Source organism: Oncorhynchus kisutch, linkage group LG22 (genome assembly GCF_002021735.2).
Source record: "Oncorhynchus kisutch isolate 150728-3 linkage group LG22, Okis_V2, whole genome shotgun sequence".
In the NCBI taxonomy this organism is placed as follows: Eukaryota; Metazoa; Chordata; class Actinopteri; order Salmoniformes; family Salmonidae; genus Oncorhynchus; species Oncorhynchus kisutch.
The window spans coordinates 31,178,395-31,205,383 of NC_034195.2; the positions used below are offsets into that span (position 1 = coordinate 31,178,395).

General features: G+C 43.4%; 1 protein-coding gene across 7 annotated transcripts; it reads right to left on the reverse strand.

Moving 5' to 3' along the window:
• Positions 1-26,936, reverse strand: LOC109866938 (serine/threonine-protein phosphatase 6 regulatory subunit 2). 7 transcript variants are annotated; one of them, XR_004204903.1, is made up of 26 exons: positions 26,689-26,936; positions 26,095-26,228; positions 25,682-25,820; positions 25,491-25,589; positions 25,229-25,415; positions 24,329-24,466; positions 24,190-24,255; positions 24,000-24,112; positions 23,776-23,889; positions 23,523-23,643; positions 21,384-21,575; positions 20,964-21,305; positions 20,801-20,865; positions 19,434-19,549; positions 19,256-19,341; positions 16,601-16,678; positions 16,412-16,509; positions 15,384-15,438; positions 15,116-15,240; positions 14,578-14,738; positions 14,012-14,411; positions 13,834-13,919; positions 13,012-13,237; positions 12,566-12,693; positions 4,594-4,704; positions 1-4,515 (listed from the first exon to the last, which is right to left on the reverse strand). XR_004204903.1 is itself a non-coding variant. In XM_020455862.2 (25 exons), exons 3-25 carry the CDS (start codon positions 25,807-25,809, stop codon positions 4,482-4,484), a joined length of 3,141 nt encoding a protein of 1,046 aa, XP_020311451.1. In that variant the 5' UTR covers positions 25,810-25,817; positions 26,095-26,170; positions 26,689-26,936; the 3' UTR covers positions 1-4,481. The 7 variants fall into 7 exon arrangements, 6 of the variants coding, with proteins under 6 accessions (XP_020311451.1, XP_031658015.1, XP_031658016.1 ...); XM_020455862.2 differs by lacking the exon at positions 12,566-12,693 and having other exon boundaries at positions 25,682-25,817; positions 26,095-26,170; XM_031802155.1 differs by lacking the exon at positions 12,566-12,693 and having other exon boundaries at positions 26,095-26,170.
• Between the last annotated feature and the right edge of the window lie 53 nt (positions 26,937-26,989).

The window sequence follows — 26,989 nt, forward strand, 5'->3', positions numbered from 1 at the left end:
TTGATGATTGACATATTTATTAGTTTGATATCTTAACATACAGGCTAGGGTTTGACAACAGTAACATACCTATTACTTATACAGAAATGAACCACCAGCAGCCGCGCCCTTTACAAAAGGCTTCTGACTTCAGAAAGCACATACACACGTATGGGTCCGATGCAGTGTGGTGTTGGGGTGAAGGTATGATGTAACCCTGTACACACAACTAGTTAGCTTTTTTCAGACCCTGACTCAGGGTGGATCCTTCTCCCAGTCCCAAATCTAGCCTATTTCATTTGTCTCTACCCTCCACGCTTCTCCTGAACCTAAGCCTTTACCACTTACACAACCCCTTTTTAATCCCCTGGACACTTCTGAGGAAGAAGACTATCTCTTATAGGACTGAGACCCAGCCCACTCTGGAAGACACTTTGGCATCACGATCTGTGGATAAAAACCCATCATATAACATAGTTATTTAAAAATTCCTTTAAGTCAAACATCTCCTCAGCTGTGAGGAAAAACCTTGGGTGGTTGTGACACCATCACAAAGTGCTTTAGAAACATAAAACCAAATAACATTAAGGACATGCTATGCTCTGAGAGAAAGGAGGGAGAGAGAGCTCTTTTTATACTGATGGGATGATAGAGCATGATTATAGCATAGATGCAGTAAAGAGATCAATCGAACTTGACCAAAATAATGGAATTGCCATGGGAATGCGTGGGGAAAAGATCACAAGTCTCTAAACACCAGAGTATAATGCTGGTATGGATGTCAACACCAACACATGTTCATGTCATTGTTACCAATCAACTGCATTAAAGTTAAAAACAAATTTGACTAACTCTGTTTTCTGTATGCTAGCTCTGCTAACCAGCTTATATACGAATGAGAGTTAGCATTTAGCAATCATCTGCATTCCATGCAGCGAAATAACACAAAAATCAGACTTCAGCACCGACATTGTGGGCCTGTTACAATACAAAAAAAATCATGATATTTGTAACTGACGAATATCCACTTCGTTAGATCAGATTTGTTGAATGTGCGCCAATCTGGTCAATGGAACCCCCCCCCCCCCTCCCAGGTGAAAGCATGTAGCAGGGTTACAGGGTCTGATGCTGGGGTAAAAACCAAAAACACAGATGTCATTATTGCCTCATTTCAACACACACACAGCAAACCGCTTTCCGATACATCTGAATTGATACCAAAAATAGATGTGTTTATTTATATACTGTTTACATAATACGTTTACATTATACCACAACCTAATACAGGTTCAAATGTCACAATATTACATATGGAAGGGTGTGACTGTTGGTGTGCGCTCAGGTAGTGGTGTATGTCTGACGCTTTGTGTGTATGCACACTCAGGTAGTGGTGTGTGTGTGTGTGTGTGTGTGTGTGTATGCCTCACGCTGTGTTTGTGTGTGTATGTATGTATGTATGTATGTATGTATGTATGTATGTATGTATGTATGTGTATATACAGTGCCTTGCGAAAGTATTCGGCCCCCTTGAAATTTGTGACCTTTCGCCACATTTCAGGCTTCAAACAAAGATATAAAACTGTATTTTTTTGTGAAGAATCAACAACAAGTGGGACACAATCATGAAGTGGAACGACATTTATTGGATATTTCAAACTTTTTTAACAAATCAAAAACTGAAAAATTGGGCGTGCAAAATTATTCAGCCCCTTTACTTTCAGTGCAGCAAACTCTCTCCAGAAGTTCAGTGAGGATCTCTGAATGATCCAATGTTGACCTAAATGACTAATGATGATAAATACAATCCAGCTGTGTGTAATCAAGTCTCCATATAAATGCACCTGCACTGTGATAGTCTCAGAGGTCCGTTAAAAGCGCAGAGAGCATCATGAAGAACAAGGAACACACCAGGCAGGTCCGAGATACTGTTGTGAAGAAGTTTAAAGCCGGATTTGGATACAAAAAGATTTCCCAAGCTTTAAACATCCCAAGGAGCACTGTGCAAGCGATAATATTGAAATGGAAGGAGTATCAGACCACTGCAAATCTACCAAGACCTGGCCGTCCCTCTAAACTTTCAGCTCATACAAGGAGAAGACTGATCAGAGATGCAGCCAAGAGGCCCATGATCACTCTGGATGAACTGCAGAGATCTACAGCTGAGGTGGGAGACTCTGTCCATAGGACAACAATCAGTCGTATATTGCACAAATCTGGCCTTTATGGAAGAGTGGCAAGAAGAAAGCCATTTCTTAAAGATATCCATAAAAAGTGTCGTTTAAAGTTTGCCACAAGCCACCTGGGAGACACACCAAACATGTAGAAGAAGGTGCTCTGGTCAGATGAAACCAAAATTGAACTTTTTGGCAACAATGCAAAACGTTATGTTTGGCGTAAAAGCAACACAGCTCATCACCCTGAACACAACATCCCCACTGTCAAACATGGTGGTGGCAGCATCATGGTTTGGGCCTGCTTTTCTTCAGCAGGGACAGGGAAGATGGTTAAAATTGATGGGAAGATGGATGGAGCCAAATACAGGACCATTCTGGAAGAAAACCTGATGGAGTCTGCAAAAGACCTGAGACTGGGACGGAGAATTGTCTTCCAACAAGACAATGATCCAAAAAATAAAGCAAAATATACAATGGAATGGTTCAAAAATAAACATATCCAGGTGTTAGAATGGCCAAGTCAAAGTCCAGACCTGAATCCAATCGAGAATCTGTGGAAAGAACTGAAAACTGCTGTTCACAAATGCTCTCCATCCAACCTCACTGAGCTCGAGCTGTTTCGCAAGGAGGAATGGGAAAAAATGTCAGTCTCTCGATGTGCAAAACTGATAGAGACATACCCCAAGCGACTTACAGCTGTAATCGCAGCAAAAGGTGGCGCTACAAAGTATTAACTTAAGGGGGCCGAATACTGTGTGTGTGTGTGTAATCATGCTGTGCGTTTGTGTGACGTCACACAGGTGTGTTTTCATCACATCCACAGGACTGCTCTTTTAACTTGAGAATATATCCCAAATCTTCCACACACCAGCGAAGAGACCGCACAGACACAACCAATATCTTCACTACTTGTAATAGTCCACACAAAGAGAGAGAAAGATAGTAGATGATTTTCATAATCATTCTGGATTTTCTTTAATAAAATGATTGAGTCAAATAAATTAAACTAGGAACACATTTTGGCTTTGAGGATCTTACAGTCAGTACTGACTACCCACTCCCCTCCTCCCCAGGCCTCAGACTTTGCTCTGGCCTGAGGATGACTACAGCGGGAGTAGAGTGTCTCGTCTCTCTACTCAACAAAGAGCTTAAGTTAAGTGCAAAATAAAATATTTTAAAAACACAGCTGGAGAGATAAGAACTAACAAGACAACATAAAGCTGGATCATGTGCGTGTGCTAGAGCTGTATGACAGCCCACAAAAATGAATAGCAATTTGACTCGTGAGGAAGATCAAAACACTTAGGTGAACTGTTGAAATCATAGAAACACGTACAGTACCAGTAAAACGTTTGGATACACCTACTCATTCAAGGGTTTTCTTTATTTTCTACATTGTAGAATTACATTGAAGACGTCAAAACTATGAAATAACACATATGGAATCATGTAGTAACCAAAGAAGTGTTAAATCAAAATATATTTTAGATTCTTCAAAGTAGCCACCCTTTGCCTTGATGACAGCGTTGCACACTCTTGGCATCCTCTCAACCAGCTTTATGGAGGTAGTCACCTGGAATACCTTTCCAACAATCTTGAAGGAGTACCCACATATGCGAAGCACCTGTTGGAGCTTTACAGTGTAGAAAATAGTCAAATGAAAGAAATCCCCTTGAATGAGTAGGTATGTCCAAAATGTTGACCGGTACTGTATATTAGGAAGCAAAGTGGAAAGAAGCATCGTTCTTGTTTAGAACAATCTGTTGACTGCATTGACCGAGGAGGAGGAGGAAATGCGCTGCTTGATTGACAGGGGTAGAGTCTTGGTGTGAGTGTGAATATGCCGCAAGAGGGAGGACAGGGAAAACTATAACTTTCCTTACGCGGCTTAGTGCCATTTTAAAACTATTGTTGCAACTTTGGATGTTGAGACAAGGACATTGCACATGTCAATATTGCGATGTCGATGTGAATTTGATTCATTGTGCAGCACTAACGTACCCACACACCACACACACACACCATGTCCTAGTGTGTAGAGTGGTGATAGGTGTGTAGGAGAGACTTCAGCAGAAGGGCAGGGACAAACATCACATTAATCTGTTTATTGGTTGTTTGTGTTTAAGAGCTGTGGTCTGGATTCTGAACTGGCTTTTCTCTTCTGCTTTTGTCCTGCTCAACCACCATAGATGTCCTTGACATGGACCAATGACAGGACAGCACTGCTCACAAATACAGGATGTTGCATTTCATAGAGTGTTGTTGGGAAGTGGAGTGTGGTTGTGTTAGCTAGGGAATGGAGTGTGTAAGTGTTGTGGTAGCGCAGTACTAGGCTGGTCCATTTGCTGAGGAGGGTGTCTCTCTGTGGGGAGAGTGGAGAGTGGGGGTGGTGTCAGTGAAGAAGCAGGTACACAACACAGACAGACAGAAACACACTTACTTTGTGACGGTGGCAGGGCGATCTGTGAGAGGAGCAGCTGTGGCATTAAGCAGGTCTTCTCCACCCATCACCCTCTTTTTCTCCTTTTCCTTCTCTTTCATGTCAACCTCACTGTAAAAGTAGAAAGGCACAACTAAGAACATCGTGTTTGTGTCTCAAATAGCAGCCTATTTCTTGTAGAGGGCACTATTATTAGATAGAGCCCTATGCGGCAGGCCTATGTGGTTCTGGTCAAAAGTAGTGCACTATATAGGACTTTCTAGCCTTTTCAGATTTTCCCCTTATAGACCTAGAGTAGAGAGGCATAGTGAAAGGGTCAGAGAGGAACGGAGGGATGTCCAGCCAAAGGTCACACACACAAACAGTTAGTTATCATGCAGCTGCACACAAAGTTCAATGCCTTATTAACAGAATTAACATGTGGCCAACACATACCATTGGTTTTTGGTCTGCAAAGTGTTGTACACTCTAACACACTCCCAATGCAACAAACACAGGCAACACACTCAGTGGTTGGAGACCTCATACACTACATAAGGAGGAGAGGGGAGGAAATGGGGGAGTGGAGGAAAGGGGAGTGGAATTGGGGGATTGGATGAGAGAGAAGAGGAAATTAGAGAGTAGAGGAGAGGAAGAGAAGGAAAGGAAAAGAGGTGGGAGGGATGAGTATTGGAACGGTGGGAAGGAGAGAGGGTAAGATGAGATGAGTGGTGTAGACAGTAAGGCAGGGAGGGGAACATACTTAGACCAGGCACCAGAACAAATCAGTTGGGAGGGGCCTTTGATTTCCATAGGAGGGCACGTTTTTTCACGGGAACTCCCATCTGTGCACGTGCGCTCACAATTTTTTGAATAGATGTAACAGTAAAGACCATAGGCAGCTGGTGAGTTTCAAGTCTGGGGAAGCTTACAATTTATCCTACCATTTCTACCAATCTGCGAACCAGTTATGGATTATTTTTACATGTGCATTTTTCATGGAACAGTTTAATCTCAAAATCATTGTCACGTGGATAATAATAAAAGTAAAATTATAAAAATCAAAAAATGTAAATGACACTATTGGGAGAGCACAAGCCTCTGCCATATGGACAACATTGATACTGTGATCTACTTGCAGCCAAAGAAATGAGAGCATAACTCAGATGTAGCAGTAGGCCTATAAGTTCCATCGTCAATTAAGTCAAATACATTGGCCGACAAAATAAAAACAGCAGAAAATATCCTGATGAAAATTCTGGTTGTCAAATCAAATTAATCTTTGTTCTGCCTCCCTTTCTATCGGTCTTGAACTATTGCTAGTGAAGTGCAACATTCTAGGAACTGAAATGTTGCTGGTTCGAATCCCAAGCTGACTAGGTGAAAAATCTGCCAATTGAGCAAGGCACTTATCCCTAACCGCAGAGTTGTGTGAGTTCGGGACAGTAAGCTGTTTATGATGTTTCCACTGGGATCATCAGATCGTGATATTTAGCTCTTTCACGCGGCTTGGTGATAAGCGAGGCAAGGAGTGTTCGAAAGATATTTCAAATACTGAGGAACTATCATTCGCAATGGATGCTAAAAAACAAACTTGCTTGACTTGTGTGAGGTGAAGAAAAATAAATAAGTGGTGCACATGGTGAGTCAAGATAATCAGAAATAAGACACTGCCAAATGAGTACTTTCATACATACAGTGCATTTGGAAAGTATTCAGACCCCTTGACATAACAAAATGGGTTACGTTACAGCCTTATTCTAAATTGGATTAAATTATTTTTTCCCTCCAATCTACACACAGCCCATAAATGACAAAGCGAAAACAGATTAGACATTTTTGCAAATTTCTTTAAAAAAACACCTTTGCAATGAGACTAAATTGAGCTCAGGTGCATCCAGTTTCCATTGATCATCCTTGAGATGTGGCAAATTCAATTGATTGGGCATGATTTGGAAAGGCACACTCCTGTCTATATAGTACAAGTCAAGTTTGGATACACCTACTCATTCAAGGGTTTTTCTTTAATTGTACTATTTTATACATTGTAGAATAATAGTGAAGACATCCAAACTTTGAAATAACACATATGGAATCATGTAGTAACCAAAAAAGTGTTAAATCAAAATATGTTTTACATTTGAGATTCTTCAAAGTAGTCACCCTTTGCCTTGACAGCTTTGCATTCTCTCAACCTGCTTCACCTGGAATGCTTTTCCAACAGTCTTGAAGGAGTTCCCACATGTGCTGAGCACCTGTTGGCTGCTTTTCCTTCACTCTGCAGTCCAACTCATTCCAAACTATCTCAATTGGGTTGAGGTCGGGTGATTGTGGAGGCCAGGTCATCTGATGGAGCACTCAATCGCTCTTCTTCTTGGTCAAATAGCCCTTACACAGCCTGGAGGCGTGTTGGGTCATTGTCCTGTTGAAAAACAAATGATTGTCCCAGTACGCGCAAACCAGATGGGATAGCGTATAGCTGCAGAATGCAGTTGTAGCCATGCTGGTTAAGTATGCAGTCTCCTCTGAACAGTTGATGTTGAGATGTCTGTTACCTGAACATTTATTTAGGCTGCCATTTCTGAGGCTGGTAATTCTAATGAACTTATCCTTTGCAGCAGAGGTAACTCTGGGTCTCCCTTTACTGTGGCGGTCCTCATGAGAGCCAGTTTCAGCATAGCGCTTGATGGTTGTGACTTCACTTCAATAAACTTTCAAAGTTCTTGACATGTTCTGGATTGACTGACCTTCATGTCTTAAAGTAATGGACTGTCATTTCTCTTTGCTTATTTGAGCGGTTCTTGCCATAATATAGACTGGGTATTTTACCAAATAGGGCTACCTTCTGTATATACGAACCCTACCTTGTTACAACACAAGTGATTGTCTCAAATGCATTGAGGAAAGAAATTCCACAATTTAACTTTTAACAGGTTGAGCTAACATGCGCTAATGTGATTAGCATGACAATTGTAAGTAACAGCAAACTTTCCAGGACAGACATGTCTTATATGGGCAGAAAGCTTAAATTCTTGTTAATCTAACTGCACTGTCCAATTCACAGTAGCTATTACAGTGAAAAAATACCATGCCCTTGTTTGAGGAGCGTGCACAACAACAAAAATGATCACGCCAACTGGTTTGAAACGTTCACCTCTGAATTGAAGATTACTTCAATTCAGTAATCTTGCTATGATTTTTCATCCGGAGGGTCCCAGAGATAAAATGTAGCATAGTTTTGTTTGATAAAATCAATTTTTATATTAAAATGTAGTAACTGGGTTCTACAGTTTGAACCCCTGCTGTCTCTGGCTCCACACCCGCCCGGTCATCTAGATGTGTGAAAGTTTGTGTATGAGCTAATGATCCATCATGTAGGACATTACTGGGAGTGTGTACACTTAAATATGTTGTATTACCTCATCATTTTTGTATATTCTCTAGTTATGTACTTGAAAATGTATCAATTGACCAAAATGTATTAACTGACCAAAATAAAAAGGTGAAATAAAAATTCAGCACATTTGGGCAAACTTGATACAAAATATTGTCCAGTATTGCAATGTTTCACTGGATCAATTTGAAACTTTGCACACACTGCTGGCATTTAGTGGCCAAAACCTAAATTGCACCTAAACTGCAATATTATATTATGGCCTTTCTCAATGGAACAAAAACAATTTTGAAAACGCATGTTTTTTTGTTTGTATTATCTTTTACCAGATCTAATGTGTTATAGAAAAATATATCCATGCTTTTGTCACTTCTAGGTTAGACTACTGCAATGCTCTACTTTCCAGCTACCCGGATAAAGCACTAAATAGACTTCAGTGCTAAATACGGCTGCTAGAATCCTGACTAGAACCAAAAAATGTGATCATATTACTCCAGTGCTAGCCTCCCTACACTGGCTTCTTGTCAAGGCAAGGGCTGATTTCAAGTTTTTACTGCTAACCTACTAAGCATTACATGGGCTTGCTCCTACCCATCTCTCTGATTTGGTCCTGCCGTACATACCTACACGTACGCTACGGTCACAAGACGCAGGCCTCCTAATTGTCCCTAGAATTTCTAAGCAAACAGCTGGAGGCAGGGCTTTCTCCTATAAAGCTCCATTTTTATGGAACAGTCTGCCTACCCATGTAAGAGACGCAAACTCGGTCTCAACCTTAAAGTCTTTACTGAAGACTCATCTCTTCAGTGGATCATATGATTGAGTGTAGTCTGGCCCAGGAGTGGGAAGGTGAACAGAAAGGCTCTGGAGCAACGAACTGCCCTTGCTCGCTCTGCCTGGCCGGTTCGCCTCTTTCCACTGGGATTCTCTGCCTCTAACCCTATTACAGGGGCTGAGTCACTGGCTTGCTGGGGCTCTCTCATGCCGTCCCTGGAGGGGGTGCGTCACTTGAGTGGGTTGAGTCACTGATGTGATCTTCCTGTCTGGGTTGTGGCCCCCCCCTTGGGTTGTGCCGTGGCGGAGATCTTTGTGGGCTATACTCGGCCTCGTCTCAGGATGGTAAGTTGGTGGTTGAAGATATCCCTCTAGTGGTGTGGGGGCTGTGCTTTGGCAAAGTGGGTGGGGTTATATCCTTCCTGTTTGGCACTGTCCGGGGGTGTCCTCGGATGGGGCCCCAGTGTCTCCTGACCCCTCCTGTCTCAGCCTCCAGTAGTTTGTGTCGGGGGGCTGTGAATTTAAGTATGCCCTCTCTAATTTTAATTCTCTCACTCCCTCACAGGACCTGAGCCCTAGGACCATGCCTCAGGACTACCTGACATGATGACTCCTTGCTGTCCACAGTCCACCTGGCCGTGCTGCTGCTCCAGTTTCAACTGTTCTGATTATTATTATTATTATTATTATTATTATTATACCATGCTGGCCATCTATGAACATTTGAACATCTTGGCCAGGTTCTGTTATAATCTCCACCCGGCACAGCCAGAAGAGGACTGGCCACCCCACATAGCCTGGTTCCTCTCTAGGTTTCTTCCTAGGTTTTGGCCTTTCTAGGGAGTTTTTCATAGCCCCCGTGCTTTTACACCTGCATTGCTTGCTGTTTGGGGTTTTAGGCTGGGTTTCTGTACAGCACTTTGAGATATCAAATCAAATGTATTCATATAGCCCTTCATACATCAGCTGATATCTCAAAGTGCTGTACAGCAACCCAGCCTAAAACTCCCTAGAAAGGTATCAGCTGATGTACGAAGGGCTATATAAATAAATTTGATTTTGATTTATATTCTCCGACATCAATTTCACATTTCTAAACTTCAAAGTGTTTCCTTTCAAATGGTATCAAGAAAATACATATCCTTGCTTCAGGTTCTGAGCTGCAGGCAGGTAGATTTGAGTGTCATTTAAGGGGAAAATTGGAAAAAAAAGGGTCCAATCCTTAAGGGGTGTTAACAAGGCACACCTTTTATTTCAAATGCATTCCAGGTAACTACCTCATGAAGCTGGTTGCCAAGAGTGTGCAAAGCTGTCATCAATGCAAAGGATGGCTACTTTGAAGAATATCAAATATTTTTGGGTTTGTTTAACACTTTTTTGGTTACTACATAATTCCATGTGTTATTTTATAGTTTGTGTCTTCACTATTATTCTACAATGAAGAACACAGTCAAAATAAATAAAAACCCTGTGTCCAAACTTTTGACTGGTACTGTAGTTGACAGTGCATGTCAGAGCAAAAACCAAGTCATGAGGTCGAAGGAATTTTCTGTAGAGTTCCGAGACAAGAATGTGTCGAGGCACAGCTCTGGGGAAGAGTACCAAAAAATGCCTGCAGCATTGAAGGTCTCCAACACAGTGGCCTCCATCATTCTTAAATTGAAGAAGTTTGGAACTAGAGGTCGACCGATTATGATTTTTCAACGCCGATACCGATTATTGGAGGACCCCAAAAAAAGCCGATACCGATTAAACAGCCAATTTTTAAAATGTATTTGTAATAATGACAATTACAACAATACTGAATGAACACTTATTTTAACTTAATATAATATATAAATAAAATCAATAATGACGTGTAAAATTTTAAATAATGCAAAAACAAAGTGTTGGAGAAGAAAGTAAAAGTGCAATATGTGCCATGTAAAAAAGCGAACGTTTAAGTTCCTTGCTCAGAACATATGAAAGCTGGTCGTTCCTTTTAACATGAGTCTTCAATATTCCCAGGTAAGACGTTTTAGGTTGTAGTTATTATAGGAATTATAGGACTATTTCTCTATATACCATTTGTATTTCATATACCTTTGACTGTTGGATGTTCTTATTGGCACTTTAGTATTGCCAGTGTAACAGTATAGCTTCCGTCACTCTCCTCGCCCCTACCAGGGCTCGAAACAGGAACACAGACAACAGCCATCCTCGAAGCATCGTTACTCATCGCTCCACAAAAGCCGCGGCCCAGAGCAAGGGGAACAACTACTCCAAGTCTCAGAGCGAGTGACGTTTGAAACGCTATTAGCGCGCACACCGCTAACTAGCTAGCCAATTCACATCGATTACACCAGCCTAATCTCGGGAGTTGATATGCTTGAAGCACAGCGAAGAGCGGCTGGCAAACGCACAAAAGTGCTGTTTGAATGAATGCCTACGATCCTGCTGCTGCCTACCATCGCTCAGTTAGACTGCTCTATTAAATATCAAATCAGACTTAATTATAACATAGGACCCCACCCTGTGCAACTGGGTACTGGACTTTCTGACGGGCCAACCCCAGGTGGTGAGGGTAGGTAACAACATCTCCACCCCGCTGATCCTCAACACTGGGGCCCCACAAGGGTGCGTTCTGAGCCCTCTCCTGTACTCCCTGTTCACCCATGACTGCGTGGCCATGCACGCCTCCAACTCAATCATCAAGTCTACAGACGGTGGTGGTACAGTGGTAGGCTTGATTACCAACAACGACGAGACGGCCTACAGGGAGGAGGTGAGGGCCCTCGGAGTGTGGTGTCAGGAAAATCACCTCACACTCAACGTCACAAAACAAAGGAGATGATCGTGGACTTCAGGAAACAGCAGAGGGAGCACCCTCTCTATCCACATCGACGGGACAGTAGTGGAGAGGGTAGTCAGTTAAGTTCCTCTTCGTACACATCCCAGACAAACTGAATTGGTCCACCCATACAGACAGTGTGGTGAAGAAGGCACAGCAGCGCCTCTTCAACCTCAGGAGGCTGAAGAAATTTGGCTCGTCCTGTCTGGCTGTATCACCGCCTGGTACGGCAACTGCTCCACCCACAACCGTAAGGTACTCCAGAGGGTAGTGAGGTCTGCACAACACATCACCAGTGCCAAACTACCTGCCCTCCAGGACACCTAAACCACCCGATGTCACAGGAAGGCCATAAAGATCATCAAGGACAACAACCACCTGAGCCACTGCCTGTTCACCCCGCTATCATCCAGAAGGCGAGGTCAGTACAGGTGTACCAAAGCAGGGACCGAGAGACAGAAAAACAGCTTCTATCTCAAGGTCATCAGACCATTAAACAGCCACCACTAACATTGAGTGGCTGCTGCCAACATACTGACTCAACTCCAGCCACTTTAATAATGGAAAAATTGATGTAAAAAATGTATCACTAGCCACTTAAAACAATGCCACTTCATATGTTTACATACCCTACATTACTCATCTCATATGTATATACTGTACTCGATACCATCTACTGCATCTTGCCTATGCCATTCTGTACCATCACTCATTTATATATTTGTATGTACATATTCTTCATCCCTTTACACTTGTGTGTATAAGGTAGTTGTGAAATTGTTAGGTTAGATTACTCGTTGGTTATTACTGCATTGTCGGAACTAGAAGCACAATCATTTTGCTACACTCGCATTAACATCTGCTAACCATGTGTATAAAATGCATTGTTGGTTAAGGGCTTGTAAGTAAGCATTTCACTGTAAGGTTATATTCGGCATGTGACAAATACAATTTGATTTGACTAAACAGCCCACTTGTAGTTTGCTAAAAGGCACCTTAAGGACTCAGACTATGAAAAACAAGAATCTCTGGTCTGAACTCTTCGGCCTGAATGCCAAGCGTCATGTCTGGACGAAACCTGGCACCATCCCTACGGTGAAGCATGGTGGTGGCAGCCTCCAACCTGACAAGAGTTTGAGAGGATCAGCAGAGAAGGGAGAAACTCCTCAAATACAGGTGTGGCAAGTCTGTAGCATCATACCCAAGAAGACAAAGCTGTAATCGCTGCAAAAAGGTGATTCAACAAAGTACTGAGTAAAAGGTCTGAATACTTATGTAATTGTGAACAGTTTAAAAAGAGATCTATTTGCAAAAATGTCTAAAAACCTGTTTTTTCTTTGTCATTATGGTGTATTGTGTGTAGATTAACGAGGGACCGTCACGTAAAAAAATGCGGAAAAAGTGAAGGGGTCTGAATTCTTTCCAAATGCACTGTATATACCTGTTGAAGCCATCCCTCTCCTTCTTGACGTTCATGTTAAGTCTGATGGTCTCCAGTCCGGGGGTTGTGACGATGGTCTCTGTAGTGACCATTTCCTTGGATACTATCTCCATAGTAACAGATTCAGTCTTTTCTTCCTCTTCCTCGCTGTCTGAGCCTCCTGATGAAGAGGTGTCTGATGCTACCAGGGGAGCCTTCCTCGCCACACACACACTCCACACACATGCTGCAGAGAAAACACAAAATTATACACACATGCTCTGCAAAGTGAACACACTTTGCATTAGGAACACCTGCTCTTTCCATGACAGACTGACCAGCTATGATCCCTCATTGATGTCACTTGTTAAATTCACTTCAATCAGTGTAAATGAAGGGGAGGAGACAGGTTAAAGAAGGATTTTTACGTCTTGAGACAACTGAGACATGGATTGTGTACGTGTGCCATTCAGAGTGTGAATGGGCAAGACAAAAGATTGAAGTGCCTTTGAACTGGGTATGGTAGGAGCCAAGCACACTGGTTTGAGTGTGTTAAGAACTGCAACACTGCTGGGTTTTTCAACATTTCCTGTGTATCAAGAATGATCCACCACCCAAAGGACATCCAGCAAACTTGACAACTGTGTGTAGCATTGGAGTCAACATGGGCCAGCATCCCTGTGGAACACTTTCGACACCTTGTAGAGTCCACGCCCCGATGAATTGAGGTGCTTCTGAGGACAAAAGGGGGTGCAACTCAATATTAGGAAGGTGTTCCTAATGTTTTGTACACTCAGTGTACACAAACACAACTCACAATGCAGGGAGAGAACACAGACTTACGGTTCATTCCCTGGCTGGGTTTAGTTTTGTCTGACCCACAGATCTCCGAGTCCACTGGAGAAGTGCACCTCAAACCTGTCTCTGAACTGAACACACACAAACACACGTGTCAGAATATAATCCTATACATAAACAGCAGAAGGTTAAAAAAGATGGGCTGAAACATGGCTGCACTCACCAGCAAAAGGGCTGAAAGTCAGTGAACTTGGCCCAGCCCTTCTCAGCCTCTGTAGTTACAGGCTGTGGGGCGGGACTTCCCCATGCGTCTACGGCCACTCCGTGCTTGGGGGCAGGGCTGTCCCATGGGTCTACGCCCACTCCAGGCTTGGGGGCAGGGCTACCCCATGGGTCTACACCCACTCCAGGCTTGGGGGCAGGGCCACCCCATGGGTCTATGCCCACTCCAGGCTTGGGGGCGGGGGTACCCCATGGGTCTACTCCCACTCCAGGCTTGGGGGCAGGGCTACCCCATGGGTCTACTCCCACTCCAGGCTTGGGGGCGGGGCTACCCCATGGGTCCACTCCAGATGAGGGGGAGTTAAAGTTCACCTCCCCGAAACTAGCCGCCCAGCCAGGGCCTGAGAGAAACAACAACTCAGAAAAAGCACCAGACACACAAAAACTTATACTACCACAGCAACACACAACCAAAGAAAACTAGAACCCCACACAACCACCCCACAGCAAACCCATGAAATACCCCTACCCACACAAGCAGACCTGGGGTCAAATAGTCATCCTTACTCTGTGCAGTCTCCGTCTGGCTGATGTTCTTGCTGTGTTCAGTCTGACCTGTGACCTCATTAGGCACCTCCCCCTCTGTGTCAGAACCTGTTGACTTATCAGGAGTATCGCTCATCCCATCACTCTGAGCCGATCCAACAGACGTCTGTGGCCCCCCAAACCTGAGAAACCAAGAGAGAGCATTACTTTTGTGTGTGTGTGTGTGTGTGTGTGTATGTAGATCTCCGGTCTAAATTGGATCACTCTGTTTTCAAAGAATTTTCCTGAGCATCAGGAAAAGTTAATTCTAGTATATTCAAGGTTTAAAAAGGCTCCTAAAGTTTGTAACTTTAAAAATGTCAGATTTGATTTTCCCTAACAAAAAAAATGCATTAACCCACACAAACATTTCCATGAACTATAATCCACATTTCCTGTTGAAGGATTATTTTCCTGCCGTGAGAAGCAGGCTCAAATTAAGATAGCACATATGTAGGCCTGTGTGTGTGTGTGTGTACAAAGTCCCGGTGTGTTGTATTGTTAATGAGTTTGTGTGTACCTGGTCCTAGACTTGGTGTGCATAGTATAGTTGATCTCTCTCTCCTCCCAGATGTCTTCTTCCTCGCTGTCATCAAACAACTGGATCTTCTCTTTAGTGCAGGCCTCAAATGCTGCAGTCTTAGCCTGTGAGCGAACGCAAACACAACAATGTATACGAATAGATTTCATGCATGACTGTACTCCAAGAGCATTTTAGGTAATGACAGACAGTAAATTTCAAAACTGGAAGCGCATATGAGGTAGAGGTTATTGACTCAGTCACTCACAGTGTCCTCTGTGTCCACGTTGAAGTTGATCTCTTTGATCCGGTCAAAGGTGGCGCTGCAGCACAGAACATACACACTCAGTCATAATCAAGTCAGAACCACTTAAGGAAGTTAAGTTAAGTTCCTCGACGTACACATCACGGACAATCTGAAATGGTCCACCCACACAGACAGCGTGGTGAAGAAGGTGCAGCAGCACCTCTTCAACCTCAGGAGGCTGAAGAAATTTGGCTCGTCACCAAAAACACTCAAACTTTTACAGATGCACAATCGAGAGCATCTGGGCGGGCTGTATCACTGCCTGGTACGGCAGCTGCTCCGCCCATAACCGGAACGCTCTCCAGAGGGTAGTGAGGTCTGCACAACGCATCACCGGGTGCAAACTACCTGCCCTCCAGGACACCTACACCGCCCGATGTCACAGGAAGGCGTAGGTACAGGTGCATCAAAGCTGGGACCGAGAGACTGAAAAACAGCTTCTATCTCAAGGCCATCAGACTGTTAAACAGCCATCGCTAACATTGAGTGGCTGCTGCCAACATACTGACAAACTCCAGCCACTTTAATAATGGAAAAATGTATGTAATCAATTTATCACTAGCCACTTTATATTATATAATGTTTACTTACCCTACATTTCTCACCTCATATGTATATACTGTACCATCTACTGCATCTTGCCATCCTGATGTAATGTATCACTAGCCACTTTATATTATATAATGTTTACTTACCCTACATTACTCATCTCATATGTATATACTGTACTCTATACCATCTACTGCATCTTCCCTATGCCATTCGGCCATCACTCAGTTATATATTTTTATGTACATATTAATTCCTTTACACTTGTGTGTATAAGGTAGTTGTTGAATTGTTAGGTTATATTACTTGTTAGATATTACTGCATGGTCGGAACTAGAAGCACAAGCATTTCGCTACACTTGCATTAACACCTGCTAACCATGTGTATGTGACAAATACATTTGATTGAACTTACTTGATGTCACGTTTGTGCGTCTTACCTGATGTTGTCGCCGTGTTCTGAGAACTCGTCGTCATTGAAGCCAAACTGATCCACAAAGTTAGCAGTCATCTGCTGGATTTGGTAGTCTGAGAATGTCTGTAAGATATCAGTCATATAAAACAGACCTAGATCATGGTAGCTTCCAGGACAGAGTAGGAGCAGTAGATGACTCTCTAAATTCATGTACCTGTTGCAGTGACAGCTCTTTGGGGAAGGGACTCTGTCGGTCATCATCTTCACTGGAGGAGCGCAGGTTGTGAGAGACCTGGAACACACAGAAGCCAGGGGTTTTACATGTGTATGTGTACTGAACAAAAAATAAAACATAAGAGATCCTAGAATTGTATTTTTTATTTGTCAAATTTGGTGCAAAAATGTGTTTACATACCTGTAAGTGAACATTTCTCATTTACCAAGATAATCTATCCACCTGACAGGTGTGGCATATCAAGAAGCTGATTAAACAGCATGATCATTACACAGGTACATCTTGTGCTGGGGACAATAAAAGCCACTAAAACGTGCAGTTTTGTCACACAACACCACAGATGTCTCAGGTTTGGCGGGAGCGTGCAATTGGCATGCTTACTTCAGGAATGTCCACCAGAGCTGTTTCCAGAGAATTGAATGATCATTTCTCTACCATAAGCCATTTCTCTACCATAAGCCGCTTCCAACGTCATTTTAGAGGATCTGGTGAACCGGCCTCAGACCACGTGTAACCACACCAGCCCAGGACCTCCACATCTGGATTCTTCACCAGCTGGATCCTCTCAGACCAGCCACCCGGACAGCTGATGAAACTGAGGAGTATTTCTGTATGTAATAAAGCTGTTTTGTGGGGAAAAACTCATTCGGATTGCTTGGGCCTGGCTCCCCAGTGGGTGGGTCTATGCCCTCCCAGGCCCACCAATGGCTGCGTTCCTGCCCAGTCATGTGAAATCCATCGATTAGGACCAAATGTATTTATTTAAATTGACTGATTTCCTTATATGAACTGAAACTCAGTAAAATCATAGAAATTGTTGCGTTTATATTTGTGGTATGCAGAGTTCCCCTATATTCATTTAGCTGCTAAACTGTTGCAAAATAAAATATTATATATCAAATAAAAAAAAAAAAAAAAGTGTTCGGAAAGTATTCCGACCCCTTGACTTTCTCCAAAATGTTGTTATGTTACAGCCTTATTCTAAAATTCATTAAATGTTTTTAAAAACAATCTACACACAATACCCCATAGTGACAAAGCGAAAACAGGTTAAATGTTTTTGTAAATTGATAAAAATACCTTATTTACATAAGTATTCAGACCCTTTGCTATGAGGCTGGAAATTGAGCTCAGGTGCATCCGGTTTCCATTGATCATCCTTGAGATGTTTCTACAACTTTGAGTCCATCTCTGGTAAATTCAATTGATTGGACATGATTTGGAAAAGCACACACCTGTCTATATAAAAAGGTCCCACAGTTGACAGTGCATGTCAGAGCAAAAACCAAGCCATGAGGTCGACGGAATTGACCGTAGAGCTCCGAGACAGGATTGTGTCGAGGCACAGATCTGGGGAACAGTACCAAAACATTTCAGCAGCATTGAAGGTCCCCAAGTAGACAGTGGCCTCCATCCTTAAATGGAAGAAGTTTGGAACCACCAAGACTCTTCCTAGAGCTGGACACCCAGCCAAACAGCGCAATCAGAGGAGGAAGGCCTTGGGTCAGGGAGGTGAACAAGAACCCGATGGTCACTGACAGAGCTCCAGAGTTCCTCTGTGGAGATGGTAGAACCTTCCAGAAGGACAACCATCTCTGCAGCACTCCACCACTCAGGCCTTTATGGTAGAGTGGCTAGACGGAAGCCACTCCAAGTGGGTGGCGGTGCCTGTTACTGAGGAGTTCGCCAGAAGGCACCTAAAGGACTATCAGACCATGCGAAACAAGGTTCTTTAGCCTGAATGCCAAACATCACATCTGGAGGATGGCACCATCCCTACGATGAAGCATGGTGGTGGCAGCATCAAGCTCGGGGATGTTTTTCAGCGGCAGAGACTGGGGAAACTAGTCAGGATCAAGGGAAAGATGAATGGAGCAAAGTACAGAGATCCTTGATGAAAATATGCTCCAGAAAGATCAGGACCTCAGACTGGGTTCATCTTCCAACAGGACAATGACACTATGCACACAGCCAAGACAACACAGGAGTGGCTTCAGGACAAGTCTCTGAATGTCTTTGAGTGGCCCAGCCAGAGCCCGGACTTGAACCCGATCAAGAGCCCTGAAAATAACTGTGCAGCGACGCTCCCCATCCAACCCGACAGCGCTTGACAGGATCTGCAAAGGGATAAACTCCCAAATACAGATGTGCCACGCTTATACCCAAGAAGACTCAAGGCTGTAATCACTACCAAAGGTGCTTCAACAAAGTACTGAGTAAAGGGTCTGAATGCTAATGTAAATGTCATATTTCAGTATAAAAATAAAAAAAACATTTTTGTAAACATAAAAAAAAAAAACTGTGTTAGCTTTGTCATTATGGAGTATTGTGCGTCGATTGATAAACTATTTAATACATTTTAGAATAAGGCTGTAACATAAAATGTGGAAGAAGTTAACACTACAGCCTTATACTAAAATGGATTAAGTTTGTTGTTGTTCCTCAATCTACACACAATATATATATATATATATTTTAATGACGAGACGCGCACTTAAAAATGGATAGTCGTTGGCTTATTGGCAAAGTCCCCCGCTTGTACCAATGCACACCCCCCGGCTACCCTTGCCACCACTCCTGAAGAAAATGCTATGGGAAACACTGGTGTGCATTTGTGTGAGCAGGTATGCGTACCAGGTCTACAGTGTTCTTCCTGTTGGTCTCTGTCAGGGCCTGGTCTACAAAGCTCTCCCAGCGCCCCCTGCAATCCTTAGGCAGCTCTGCAACACAGACAGTAGAGAGCTTCACACATACATTTACTCTACAATAAGCTTGCTATGTCCGTAGGCCTAAGTAACACACACAGCCCTACCTGTAATAAGGCTGCTGATCTGGATGCGGACTGGTCCTTTCTCCATGTTACAGACTACAGTATTAGCGATTCTTGTCAGGTGACCCATGTAGCCTCTCCTCATACCCCCCTCTGCCCTGAGAACACACAAGTTCATGAGAAAATGTAACATGCACAATTACATTTATAAACGTTAACAACCTACACTCGTGACACACTATTACACACCAATCACAGATGACAAACAAGAGCAAAAACAGCTGAACTGTTGAATCTCTTTAACTTCAACAGTTTGAGGGCTCTATTAACAAACCTAACGCAGTGGTAAATCTAAGCGCTGGCAGGGCTTAATAGGTTCAGGGTGTGCCAGAAATATTTGTTATATTTTCACAGAGGGAAATATGAGCGCAATAGCTGGCAGTGGCATGAAATGGCTGGGTTTTGATGAATAAACAAGCTGTCGGTGTGATGAGGGCTTGGCCACTCACTGGCCAATCAACATGTTCCATGGCTTAATACCGAATGCGTTTTGTTTCAAGTTCTGTAGGTTATTGACAGTATTTGCATTGTCATCAACACCAATTCGTCTTGGAGTACAGAATATTCTCATTCTGGTCCATTGTGGATTGATCCTACAGTTTTTAAATAGCACAGGCTACAGTAACAATTAGCAACAGAAATGTTTTTATTTTATTTTTTAAATCCAGTGTTTGCTCAATAGCCTGTTTGGAGTGTTGCTGGTCAACATTGCAATTCTCTTCAACGAGCCTAACCACGCCTACATGTCCGTACGCATTGCACTTCTCCGAAAATTAAAAAAATACTAGGCTCCCATAAATTGTATGTGTGAGGCACGTTCTCAATATAGCATAGGCATACTGTTGATATTGCATTATAGGACAGAATAATTTAATTAAGTCTAGAGGAGTGCGTCTTTGGTAACCAGATGAGGCACTCTTTGGAGATGGATACTCGAACAAGCAAAATTAACTCCGACGAATAGGCCATTTAAACACCTTTCATGGAAGGCTACTTTGCAATGCCAGGATAAAAAAGGCATTGCTGTTGAACCAGCCTTAGTAGCCTCAGGTAAAGGCAGCCTATTGAGGGCTTGATATCGAACAAAAAAAGCAATCTGTTTATTAAAACACCAACAATATTTCTAAATCGGACGGGGTCAGAAGCGCTTTTGCACTTATTTTTAATGACACACCTCAAATATTGCCACCCCTCCTCGCGCTAATGTTAGACAGGTAAATTGCCGAACCTGGCGTTAGGGCTGGAAAATGCCACCGCACCAGTATTTAGATGACCAAAATGCAAACTAATGTGCGTTTGACACTTGCGCCTCCTTAGGGCTCTATTTTCTCTGGCACTGAGTGTCTTACTGAGTCTTATCATTCTCCTCCCAGGCCTCCAATATCCTCTGAACCAGACGACAGTCCTGAAACAACTACAGATGGAGAGAGAAAGAAAGAGAGTGAGGGAGGGAGAGGGAGACCTTGAGAGAGAATATGTTACAGAGAAACACAGGCAGACAGAGACACGTACATGGGTCACCAGTGGGTTATGTGTGGAGATGTCAGGAGGAACAGAGGGCAGTGGTGGTTTGGGGCCAGGCAAGGCATGGTTTTCCTGGGGCTCCTGCTGAAGCCTGGGCTTTTCCTGGGTCGGGAGGCTGCCCTGAGGATTCTCCTTCTGGGGAAACATGGGTTTTTCCTGGGCCACAAAGCTGGCCTGGGGAATGTCCTCCAGGGGAACCAAGGGCCTTTCCTGGATAACCAGGCCAACCTGGGGCCTCGTTTCCTGAGCAGAGTGGCTGAGAATGGCTGCCACACACAGTTCCACTTGGAAGTGCAAGAAGTTGTTCCAGGTGTACTTAAAGAACAGGTCCTGCAACAGACAACACAAACAGGTTAACAGATAAAATATGTATACAAACCAGGACATGATGTGTGCGAGTATACTCACCAGTAGGAGGCTTAGGGTCTGGAGTCTGCAGAGCTCCAGTGTGACGGTGTTGTTATAAATCGTGTCGTCAAAACAGGTGTAATAACTCATGTTAGTGGTCTGTAGTAGGGAGGCCATTAGTCTGGCCACATGGAGACGACAGTTACCCAGTGGCACCTCCAACACACCTAGACTGGTCAGCATGGGGGTCCGCTAGAAACACACGCACATAGACACAGGTGTAATTTAGTTTTATGGTGTGATGAAAAGCTGATATTACAGCTCCATAAATGTATAACACCGCAAGACTGGAAGGGTGACATAGAGAATACAGGATGTGTGTATGTTGAAGGTGTGCATGTGTGTGTAGGCTTGCACGGTATACTGAGGTACTTGGAAATAGCCACAGAATGGTTTTTTAATAGCGTCAACATTACAACTATTTATTTGAAGTTTTTCCCAATACATTTTTATGTATACTTAAGTAAATACCTGCAGTCAACTTGTGCAATATGTTAAGAGATAATGAAGAACGAGATCTGCTTTTCACCGGTCACATTACATTATGAAGCTCACCTTAGTTCCACAGAACAGTTGAGCCATCTCCTGTTTGTTTGTAAATAGCACAACGGGAGAAAGCGGGAGCAGGTTGAGTCCAGCTGTGTATTGACAGGGGTCGCATTTTATATTAAAAGTTGTGGTTTTTCGCTTCAATAGACTGATCAGGGACATGCAACTAAAGTTATCCATCACAGAAAATACATTAGTGCAGCACATTCGGCAGAAAATAGCTTAATTTTCATCAGATGACAACAGAAGTGCTTCTCTATTTGGCTGGCAGCCACATAAGTAATAAATGAGCTTACAATGAAAAAGCATGGTATTTTTTTTGCAAAAACAATGCATGGCTGCCATATTTCTAAAGTTTATTTATAGAAAGAATGTAGCCCGCTACATTTCCTAATGTTTTGTTTTAAGTTAATCTAGCATTTTACCTGAGAAAATTACGCTGGCTACACAGAGAAAGGTACCGGTAAATGTAGCTACATGTAGCTGATAGAATGCCGGTTCATTCGTGAACTCTCATCCGAGTGGAGAAGTACAACTGAAGCACAAAATGCGTTCGATCCCGAGCAGAAATTACAATAAGAAGCATTTTAGATCTGCGTCGAAAAAACGCAGCAGGATATTTCTGCATTGTATCTTTTTTTCCTGCATGAAAAACACCCTATTTTACACTGCTGCTACTCTGTTTATCATCTATGCATTGTCACCAACTATACACCCACATATTACCTCAATTAGCCTGACTAACCGGCACATCGACTTTGTACCGGTACCACCTATATAAAGATTCGCTACTGTTATTTTCACTGGCTATTTCCTTTTTTTTCTCCACTTAGAAATTGCACTGTTGGTTAGGGCTTGTAAGCAAGCATTTCACTGTAATAGCTGTTGTATTCAGCACACATGACAAATAAACTTTGATTTGATCGCAACCCCTAAGTCTAACTTGCTAGTTATGTAAGTAAGTGGCTGAATTAATAAGGTATTGGGGCATCATATCGTGTTAGCTTTCTGCCATGTTTGAGAAGTCAAAGCCCTTTGGATGAGTTATATGTACAGCTGCCAGTGCCATCTTAATGTCCTTGCATTGATTTCTCCTCTCCATTCTAGGCCTGTCTGCTCCCCCCCTCCTAACCGGGCAGAGCAGGCAGGCCCAGTTGCCCTAGAGACTCCAGATACCACACAAACACAGCTTGTTCACATGCTGCTCCAGAGCCAGTACTGTCCTTCCTTCAGACAAGCACGCATCAAAACTTAGTTCCTTTGCACAATGTCTCCTGTTTACATTCGCTTTGTAATGTCCAAACTCACCAAAAAGGACATTCGGTAGCATTCGGTAGCGCCTACACACACACACACACCTATAACTTTATGAGCTGGATAGTCGTCTTTTCAATTTCTTATTTTCATTTGTGCTCGTTCACTATTACTTGTGCTAATTTTGGTAGCATTCTGGTAATAGACACCCGATGGGCTTTTTAAAATGTTTTTTGGTGCCACCTTGTGCACTAATACCGTAAATCCCAGGATGAGAAAAGGACAATATGAAAATCTGAATACCGCCCAACCCTGTGTGTGTGTCTGCGAGTTTACCCTGGGAGGATCCAGCAGTAGTTGGTGGTAGTGTTTGAGGTGGGGTTGGACAGCCTGCAGGATGCTGCTGACGACACACCTTTCATATCCCAGAACACACACATCCTGCACACCTTCCACTCTGGAACACACACACCAAAGACACAGTTAGGATTTGTGAAAATCTGTGAGTCAAAGAGGGGCTAGCCTATGACCAAATTCCTATACATCCTATTCGGTAGGCTTTATAGGAATGTGAGAATGGAACACCAACCCCGGCCTCCTGATCTCCAGTAAGGTGAGAAGGACTTGAGTTCCGTAGACGATGCAGCTCTCTGTGCTCTCTCCCACAAACATGTTGTCCAGCAGCTGACTCACACACTCCTGCCTGCAGGAACACACAGGACAGAGGGAATTACAGGTAGGTAGGTGTGTGAGTGTGAGTGTGAGTGTGAGTGTGAGAGAGAGAGAGAGAGAGAGAGAGAGAGAGAGACTTACGACTCCAGCACGGCAAGCAGAGGGTCGGCCTCAGAGTTCTCTTGGAGCTGATTGGTCTGGTCTCTGCTCAAACGGATGATGTCACACACAGTCTGGGACGCATTCGACTGTCTCTGAAACACATTTGGCTACATTACTCCTCTGACAGCACTCTAGTCATCAGTAGATTGTGTGTGTGTGTGTGTCTCACCTCCGTGTCTTTCCCAGGGTGAATGAGTTCTATGAGCCTCTGGGCCAGCCGCTCTTCATTCAACCACTGCAGAGGGAACACAAACACACCATTACATATTTTAAGTCACACTGAGGGTGTGTGTGTGTGTGTGACATACATTGAGTGTGTCTTGTCGGAGAGGAGCAGGATCTACACAGCTGATGAGGCGTAGCAGGAGGTCCATCATGGCCGATGTGTTGATGTGTTTAAGAACCAGACCCAGGAAACCCTCCTTTCCCCGCAAAAAGGAGATCACCTACAGAGACCACAACACAACCACCTGTCACCCAGATCAACTGAAAACCTATATTTCAACAATATAGATTATTATAACCAATTTTATTAATCTACATTGGAGAGACGAAATCTCCTTGCTCTGCAGGAAACGGAACACAACAACCAGATTAGAACCATTAAAGGGATGCTTCAGGGTTTAGGCAATTAAGCCTTTTTCCCCCTACTTGCCGAGAGTCAGACAAACTCATGGATACCATTTTTATGTTTTGTGTTCATTTGACTGATTATCATAAGAAACAAGATTATATCCAATTCCTCATCCTGCTCCGTTGTCACAGAGATCGCAATGCTGTATCTGTCCCATTATTGCGCCTGTGAGCGCATGGGTAGTGCCACAGACAGATACAAAATTGCAATCTCTATGTGACAAGGGGACAGAATGAGGAAGTGGATAGATCCTTGTTTCTTGTGATAATCAGAAAAATTTACGAATGTATAAAATATTGATTACTATGTATAGCTTTGTAAGAATATAAATGACCAACCACCCAGCTTTGGAGTAGTTAGGTCCATTTCCCTGCTTTTGAGAGGAGCTGGCTAGTAGTTTGTGGAGACTTCCAAAAGCACTAAGCTAACGATATACTACCTTCAAAATGCACACACAGACATAAAAATGGTATCCATGAGTTCATCTGACTCTGGGTAAGTAGGAAATAAGGCTTAATTGCCTAAACCCCGAAGTATCCCTTTAACTGTGTGTAAGATGTGTTTGTTACTGTACCTGTTCGGTCTTGCGTGTGATGAGGTTTCCAATGGTCTTGCTGAAGAAGGATGCGAGGAGGGGGTTGAGGGGAGGGGGCTGCTCCAGGAAGGAGTACAGGATGTCCAGAAGGGTCTTCTCTCCCCCCAGCTTATCATTTATCACCCCTACATCACTCGTCAGCAGCTCACATGCTATGTTAGGATGCCTGGAACACACACACACGCTCATTGAAGCATCCCAGTGACTGACTGGACGTACGTGCATGTGTGTATCGACTCACTTGAAGCGTTTGATCTCTTCCAGACCAGCAGGTGGCTCTGTGGTGATGAGGTGCAGTAGCTCTTGCATGCAGGTGTCCTGGGACAGGAAGACCAGCAGCCTGGGGCCCAGAGAGGAGCCAACAGACACTTGTTAGCTTTGGAAATGCTAGAGCTAATAAAAAGTGTGCAGGGGCTAATGATAAAGGCTAACCTGCGGTTCTGGGCCTTGCACTCCTGCAGTACGTCCTCCTCCTCCATGAGCTCAGTGAGCGTGACATCGTCTTTCTCAAGCAGGGCCTCCAGCTGGGACGACGTGTGCAGGTCAAACTTCCAGAACATGGCTGCTGCTGCTGGGAGGAGACACAGTGAATAGAAAACACCAACTTCACTGTGTATCATAGATTTTGCAACTTAAATTTTTCTGTTTGGTCTTGTGTTTTATGAGGTTTCCCATTAACTTGCTAAAGAAGGATGCAAGGAGGGGGTATGATTGGGGGGGGGGGGGGGTGACAGTCAGACACACACTCTCAGTTTAAAGCACTTTAAACCTGAAGCGAACAGATAGTCTAAATTATATCTTTAAGTGAGCATAATGTGTCAGGTGTGAGTGTGTTTTCTTCTTACCTTAGTAAAATGTGTGTCCTAGGTCAGACCTCTTCAGTCATTTATTTCAAATATGCAGGTAGGAACGGTCATGAATCTGTAGGGATGATTACACACACACTCCCTCACACACAAGCCATCACTACCTCTGCAACCTGAAAGTGATAGAGAGATAACAGTAATTAGTGTGTTCCAGCACACACAGCTGACTCTCCTCATCTTTAGGATGCAGTACTGCGTAGCAAGGTGGCTAGCTATCCATGACTGTCAAATGTCTGAGCATATATTAGCTAGCTAGTAGAATCCGGATGTTGTTGCTAGTTTACGCGCTGCTAATTAACGTTAGACTGCGTATATAGCCAGGCTGATTATTGCAATCTTGCCATGTCACAGCTACGACTATGGGAACTATAATCTCCACGATATCGTGGGGTTGAGAATTCTCAGCTAAACTACGACAAGCACCTACCTTGACTTTAGCTTCAGTGCGTCAGTGTTGTTAACCTGCTAGCTGAGCATTTTGTTTATGTTCCAAACCAGTCAACTGGTGATGCACGTCCAGGTTATTTAACCAAATATATCAGTAATCTGTCGAGTGTTTTCTTGTCAACTCACCAGAAGCTGCCTGACCCTTCCAACTGTGTATAGGACAATCCCAGGTTCAGTAAATTAGTTGTCGCTTTTATCCTGGAGATTGGAGCAAGACAGAAAAGGATTCTCACATATTTTAAATCAAAATGGCGGACACTATTGCGGGAACGAGCAATCAAATCTACGCCGAGCATGTGTGGTTTATTGGTGTGCCAAAGATACTGCGCTTCTTGAATATTCTTGACAAGTCCCTCCAAAATGTGTAGCACCCTTAAAACATAGCACAGACTGCATGCCCCTAGTAAAACATAACAGGAGATTATTA